The 8003-nt window shown below is 42.5% G+C and overlaps 1 protein-coding gene across 2 annotated transcripts in view; it reads right to left on the reverse strand.

The window, feature by feature from the left end:
• The window catches only part of REEP3 (receptor accessory protein 3), a 179342-nt gene extending 171703 nt beyond the window's left edge, over positions 1-7639 (reverse strand). The window contains exon 1 of one of the 2 annotated variants that reach the window (XM_077455416.1): positions 7396-7639. In XM_077455416.1, coding sequence (XP_077311542.1) covers positions 7396-7427 — 32 coding nt within the window. In that variant the 5' untranslated portion in view covers positions 7428-7639. Of the gene's footprint in view, positions 1-7291 lie in introns of both variants that reach the window. The other variant, XM_077455415.1, reaches the window with a different exon arrangement.
• Between the last annotated feature and the right edge of the window lie 364 nt (positions 7640-8003).

Below are 8003 nucleotides of genomic sequence, written 5' to 3' on the forward strand. Positions count from 1 at the left end.
TCTATGTCCAAAACCTCGATTCTACTTTTTCCTCAAATCACCAAGCACCAGCACTGCTACATTAGAGGAAAGGGAGCCAGTCAAATGCCCCATTCATACCTGTAAAAGGGGTAGTTAGCAACTACATGCGGAACCCAGCCGGGATTCCCAGTGATCATGAGTGGTTACATGTGAGCGGCCACGATTAGTTGCGGGAGCTGTCAGTCTCCCATTGCTTTCAATGGAGCTGCCACCCACAGCTTACTGCCAGGAATCCCTGCTGGGTCTCCCGCATGTAATCACAAACAGCCCAAACAAGTCCGAATGGAGCCAAATCCATACCTGACTAATAGGTTTTTCTCTTTTCTCCTAGACAAGGAGAAGCACAGGTGCCTTCTAATGCCCCATACACACAGTCGGATTTTCCGACGGAAAATGTTCGATAGGAGCTTTTTGTCGGAAATTTCGACTGTATGTAGGCTCCATCAGACATTTTCCATCAGAATTTCCGTCGCACAAAATAGGAGATCTGGTTCTCAAATTTTCCAACAACAAAATCCATTGTCAGAAATTCTGATCGTGTGTACACAATTCCGACACAAAGTTCCACGCATGCTTGGAATCAAGCAGAAAAGCAGCACTAACTATTGAACTTAATTTTTCTCGGCTCGTCGTGCGTGTTGTATGTCACAGCGTTCTTGACGTTCGCAATTTCCGACCAACTTTGATACAACCATGTGTATACAAGACAAGTTTGAGCCAACATCTGTTGGAAAAAATCCATGGATTTTGATGTCAGAATGCCCGATCAATGTCCAATCGTGTGTACGCAGCATTAGTTTAGCTGTATAGAAAGAAATGATTGCAGATAAAATAAGAACTACTCACAAATGTAGTTTAAAAATGTACAGTAGCTCATGGCACTGTATGGGATGGTCCTTGGCAATGAAATCCAGGGGGTCCACAAGGGACATTGTCATCTGTCAAGTTGTGCTGGGTGGCTGGCACCGGTGCATTCCGGCACTTCCTAGTCGGTGGAACAAACTTGCAGAGTGGGGATGACGTCACTTCCTGGGTGCAGCATAGGGATGTATTGGTATCGGCAACGCGTTTGCTGAGTGTGCGCTCCTTCTTCAGGCTGTAACGGAGCCAGTTGTCTCTTTTGTCCAATGAAAAAGTGAAAAGAGGAAAAATATGCTCCTCTGGGGAGCGCGGCTGGTAGTTGAACCTGTTGCTTTGTATTCCATGGACAAAGCACAGGCTCCCTTTGAATAGTCATATCCAAATATTGACTCTTTCAAATATTCAAGCACATGAATTTTCAGTGAACACACCCCAAAGAAATGTTCATTGCCTTGAATATATATATATATATGAAATGCATGACACTACATGTGCTCATCAATGAAGATGAAAGAAGCCAAGAGGTCCTTCTCTATTAATAACCTGTAACCACTAACACCATGCAAACTATTCTACTGCACTACATCATCACTACTTCTAAGCAGCTGTCAACTTCAAGGCAAATGTCCAGCAACAAATGACACCCATCACATCCGAAACAACTGATTTACACATTTCAGGAACACATCTTTACAAAAAGGAAGCCAAAAAACATTTTTAAAATGAAGGACCAACGAAGTTTTAAACAGTGTCAACTCTGCAAGGCATTTCTAAACATAGAAACTTTGTAAATATATGTTAAAGGTGTGTGTCAATAGCAATATCAACTGAGATAAGACATAAACCTTGAAGGCAAATACAACAGAAAGTTACAAGCTGTCCTTCAAAGTTACATAAACAAACATCTTAAAGTCTCTATCATTCATAATATAAACAACATTCCATTTATACATTTTTAAAGAGTAGCTCTACTAGTCTGAAGCATAAGAGGGATTTCCTTCACTTTGCAGAATTTTCCCTTAGCTTAGTGCATGTGGGGAAAATTCACTTTGCAAGAAATACCCAATCACATGCAAGGAAATTGTTTTTTTTTAAATGTATTTTTGCTCAAGCATGATTGGATGCTGGAAGTCAGCAGAACTTTAACTCATTCACTAAGGGAAAATTCCCCTGCAAAGTGGGCAGCTTATTTTCCTTTAGCATATCAACTAGAGCTCCACGGTTCTGGCTAAAATGAGAATCGCTATTTTTTTGCTTAGAAGATAGATCACGATTGTCTCACAATTCTCGCAGCGTAACATCATCTTTCACATTAAAACAAAAAAAAATTGGGCTAACTTTACTGTTTCGTTTTTTTTTTTATTTTTTTTATTCACTGAAGTGTATTTTTTTTTCCCCCAAAAAAATTTGCTTGAAAGACCGCTGGGCAAATACAGTGTGACATAAAATATTGCAGAAATTGACATTTTATTCCCTAGGGTCTCTGCTAAAATACATATAATGTTTGGGGGTTCCAAGTAATTTTCCAACAAAAAATATTGATTTTAATGTAAGAACCAAGTGTCAGAAAAAGATTTAGACTTTAAAGTGGAGGGCCACCCAAAAAAAATAAAAAATTACATTAACATTCTTAAAAAAATATTTTAATATTTGAAAATTTTTTTTTTACTCACCAGATACCCCTGTTGCTAGGCAGTCTTCCTAATGTGCCTCTTCCTATTCCACGGCGCTGTTTCTTCAATTCCTCCTCCTCGGCGAGCAGCCCGTTGTCTTCTGGGACATGTGTGTGTCCCAGAAAACAACGGGGCCATTCACAAAGCGCTGCGCGGCTTGCGCATGCGCAGTAGGAAACGGGCAGTGAAGCCGCAAGGCTCCACTGCCTGTTTCCCTTAGTTAGGATGGCGGCGCCGGCAGCCGATCCGATGGATGGATCGGCCTCGGGGTGGCCGTCATGGCGGGCTTCCTGGACAGGTAAGTGTCCTTATTAAAAGTCAGCAGCTACAGTGTTTGTAGCTGCTGACTTAAAAAAAATGTCTGGAACACAACTTTTACACAGTTTATCCCTTTGATCTAAGAAGGAAGAGTTAGTTACAATATTTCATGTTAAAAACTTGACAGACTGCCCAGTTGTTTTCTTTTGACAGCTGAGTGATCAGATAAGTCTCTCCACTTATATGAAAGAATGAAAGAATCTTCTAAACTCTGCAATAGAGATCGTCAGGGGAGTTGAATTGAGATCACGATTTTTTTAACGATTAATTGTGCAGCTCTAATATCAACCCCTTTGTGAATAGAAGCTTTCATCGTGTAGCAGGCAGGTACAACCTAAAGTGGAACTTTACTCACTCAATCAACATTGACCATGTTGATCCTTATTATTATTATTGTTATTATTACACAAGATTTATACAGCGCCAACAGTTTGCGCAGTGTTTTACAATGTAGTGGGGGGACAGTACAATAGCAACAGAGTTCAAGTTCAATACAGAAGAGATGGGAGGGCCCTGTTTGTGGAGCTTACAATCTAAAGCTGCTAGCATTAGTAAATAGATAGGAACAGATATCGTATTTATTATTTTTTTTTTAAGCGGAGTTCCATCCAAAAGTGGAAGTGATTTGTCTCCTTCCCCCCCTCCGATGCCACATTTGACACCTTTGGGGGGGGGGGTAACTGTCCCCACTTCCAGGAGACCGGGGCGTGGTGAATTACATCAGCAGCTCGGCTCCCTCCTCCTCCTTCCTACGCTGCCTCGCGCACAAGCAGTAGAGACATGGTGTGAAGCCATAATGCTTCACTACTGGGTTCCCTTACCGGCAATGGCGGCAGAAGCACTCGACAGCTGATGGAAACATCAGCTGCGGTGCTGACATTGCTGGACTCCAGGACAGGTAAGTGTCCTATTATTAAAAGTCAGCAGCTGCAGTATGTGTAGCTGCTGGCTTTTAATTTTTGCAGGGGTGGGCAGACCTCCGCTTTAAGTTTTTTAAGTTACTTCCACGTTTCTTGCCTTGGCAAATGATGCCATACATGCCAGGAGTCTTCTGGAGGAGAAAAGGGGTTTTCTCAACTAAGCACACCCTCCTGCTTATATGCCTGAACCAAAGGCAGATGAATTCCAGGAAGTAAATGCTACATGAATCATCTACCCTTACTCAAGATGGCCATAGGCAGAAATGCTATGGGATGTTTTTTTTTACTGTCATTTCTCAGCAAAATAAGCATGGAGACATGGATGGATCGGGCCACCCCAGATGATGACCTGTAGGTCGAAACACGTCGAGAGGACTCCGCTACTGCCTATTTTCCTCTGATATGCTTTATTGATCATTCTGGAAATGTGAGTTTGAACCATTTTTTTATTAAAAGGCTTTTTTAAAACGTTATTATGCCATGTTGGCTTTGTTTCTTCATCTTCCATGCCTGAGTTGTTGTCGGAGTTGTTCATGTATATGAAAAACAGTGATCACACCTAGTCGTCTGTGTGAACCGTATGTGGCACGATTGGAACATCCAATTTTGGGACTACTTTGGCCGAGATTACAAGCTCTGGTTGACCCCTGAGGCGTACGTCTGCTAGGGTCATATTGATTCGGTAAGCCTGCACCCTATAAGGTGGTGGGATCGTCACAGGGTGAAATACCTTTCTTGGTCACAACACTACAGGATCTCGGTTGATATCGTAACACGTTGAGACTGACATTCTGCACGTCTTTATATGGACTTTATATTTTGCATGTCTTATTATGGACTTTACCACTGTTATTAATCATATTTTTATGTGTTTATATTGATTGGTTTTTGCTTTGTTTCCCTCTTCACTGGGATAAGTATTCATACAGTCCCCAATTGATTTCATGCACATATTTACAGGTCATCACTTTTTTTCTTATTAATTGTTTCAATACATATATCAGTATTGCCCCCATCTCTTTTGGGGTCACTTCACACATATTTTTTCACACAGGTGTACACACACGTTTGTATTACTTTAAGAGTCACATATATATAAGTTGGGCGCTTACACTTTATTTTTGACATAAGATGGATGGGTCATGGTCAAGAACCAATTTCCTAGTTGGTGTGGGCTTTGACGAAAGTGGAGCCATCTTCTACTATTCATGTTAACAATGTTTGTGACTGGTAGTCGTTTGATTTAAAAACGCAGTAGAACATGCCTAGAATTTTATGTAATGATTCAGCTAATTACAGGCATCGATACTGTCCAGCCTACATTTTAATAGGCCAGTAGAACATGAATGGTGGCCTTGGTTGACTATTCACAGTAAAGCCTAATACACACTATCAGGTTTGTTTTTTTGTTCAACCAGCTCAGGTCGGAATCTATGTACTAACAATCCAACGCCCCCCCGCCAGAACACTCTGGTCAGTGCTCTCTATTTGCTGAGAAAGCTGATCGGGAAGCGGACGACTGTTGGTTTTCCAGCATGCTCATCCGACAGAAGCCGGCCAAATGGCTGGCTTCTGTCAGACTGGCTGCCGTGCACACAAGATAAAAAATTTTATTGAATGGCCAATGTTGCTCGACATTTGGCCTGTATGTACTAGGCTTTAGGCCTCCACTTATGGATCAGAGATCTACACTACAGACGACTCCACTGCCATCTTATCTGGAGGAGAGAAATGGCAATTAGACAAGGTTTTCCAACGTGCCTTGTTGTCATTTTCCCAGAAGAGATGCTGGTGGCATTTGCCATAGACATCAGGTTACCATCCACTCTAGTCGCCCGACATTTGGCCTGTGTGTACTAGGCTTTAGGCCTCCACTTATGGATCAGAGATCCACACAACCGGCGACTCCACTGCCATCTTATCTGGAGAAGAGTAATGGCAATCAGACAAGGTTTTCCAACGTGCCTTGTTGCCATTTTCCCAGAGGAGATGCTGGTGGCATTTGACATAGACATCAGGTTACCATCCACTCCAGTCGAAAATGGCCATATTAGAAAAATGTATTCTACTGATTATGGCAGCTGTTAACTAGGATTCTGTGGAATTCTAGGTTTCCTCCGAAGGTTTCTATGGGTTTCTTGAACAATGAACAACCTTTTCTTTTTAGATATGTAACCACTGACAACAATTATCTTTTTAGTCATCTGTAATGGGAGGTTCTTCACAAAACGTAAGGAACATCCTCTTCATGGTGCCCATCACCTCAGCCGTAGATATAATAATTATTAGTGATAGTTCCTGGGCCTGGAAAGTTAGCTGTACTAAAAGGGTTGATAAATGTGGTCTATGGGCACATTATACCAAACATCACGGAACTTCAGACTATGGTGGCAAAGTTCATAAAACATATGTTACAGATTGCCTAAAAACCCACCTCCACATCTCCCGAGATATATTGTGTACTACAACCAGGGTTTAATAGATCACATACAATTGTAATATTTACGACTATATGACACACAGACTATAGTTGGTAGATCCTCTCTGTATACACTCCACACCTTTAATTGTAACATAATACAAAATATAATTGTGTAAATTAAAGCCCAACGGAAGATGAAAGCCAAACATGGTCAACTTATTGGCGCAGCCGTAGAAAACCCGTCGGTACAAGTGGCTCCTCACTCAGCAGGCCCCGACCTACACAACCAGCCCACAAATCTCATCCTTGGATTCCTCTGATGACGGGACAGATTAAAGTGTTAAAAATAATCTTTATATAACGTGCCACCTCCACGCCATCATCGGGCACAATCTCTGAGTAGGGGGAAAGAGGAACATCCATACCACCATCCACAAATACCATCATCATTATCTTTCTACTGTCCTCACTCATCATCATCATTATACAAAAAGTTACACATATACAACATTGTTACTACACAAAGATAACAGAGAGAGAGAGAGGTATATAGAGAAGGTATATAGAGAGGTATATAGAGAGGTCTATAGGGAAGTATAGAGAGAGGTATATAGAGGAGGTATATAGAGGAGGTATATAGAGAAGTACAGAGGAGGTATATAGAGGAGGTATATAGAGGAGGTATATAGAGAAGTATATAGAGAGGTATATAGAGGTATATAGAGAGGTATATAGAGGAGGTATATAGAGAAGTATATAGAGAGGTATATAGAGAAGTATATAGAGGAGGTATATAGAGAAGTATATAGATAGGTATATAGAGAAGTATATAGAGAGGTATATAGAGGAGGTATATAGAGAAGTATATAGAGAGGTATATAGAGAAGTATATAGAGGAGGTATTTAGAGAGGTATATAGAGGAGGTATATAGAGAAGTACAGAGGAGGTATATAGAGGAGGTATATAGAGGAGTATATAGAGGTATATAGAGAGGTATATAGAGGAGGTATATAGAGAAGTATATAGAGAGGTATATAGAGATATGGAAGGAAAACATAGAGTCAGTGATCATTACCTATATACATGTACATAAGGTGGTGGAGGGCCCCCATCATCCACAGACATACAATGTCGGGATGCTGGCAGCCTCCTGGGAAGAGGAGAATGTGGATGACTTACACCACGGCCTTAGAAATGATCCACGACACCATCTTGCTGGCAGAGCTGGCACCGCCCGGGATCTAGCCTGGTAGAGGTGCCCCCCCCCCCCCTCGGGCACCGGTGGGCCCTCCCCCTGCTCGTGTTGTCCCCGTGCCCCCTCCCTCGCCCAGGGAAGAGTCACGATGCGGTGTTGTTGGTCCCGGGGAACTATCACTACGTCACCCGCCCCACTCCCCAAATCTACGGCTTGGAAGGAGGAATATCGGGAACGGAGGAAACCCCGCCCCTCTGCGCCCTTCCGAGCTCACCGATTGGCTGTGGGCGGAGTCCCTGGCCCTGTGCCCTGGCAGCGCAGTGCGGGGAGGGCGGGCTGTGCGGGGTGACAGGTGAGATCAGTGCGGGTGGGAGCGGAGGATGGAGGGCACAGGGTGGCATCATCACTCCTCCTGTCCCACTTTGTAGGATACACCGATCAGCCATAACATGACGACTGAGCAGTGCTGCCAACCTACCAGATTGCTGTTTACTGGCACAGCCAAGTCTTTACTGGCATTTACACAAATTACAGAATTACAGTTTAAAGTGCAAATTTCAATATTTAAGCTACAAACAAGGACGATATGCTC

Source organism: Lithobates pipiens, unplaced genomic scaffold (genome assembly GCF_037356315.1).
Source record: "Lithobates pipiens isolate NorthernLeopardFrog02 unplaced genomic scaffold, aLitPip1_a1.2 Scaffold_25, whole genome shotgun sequence".
Lineage (NCBI taxonomy): Eukaryota > Metazoa > Chordata > Amphibia > Anura > Ranidae > Lithobates > Lithobates pipiens.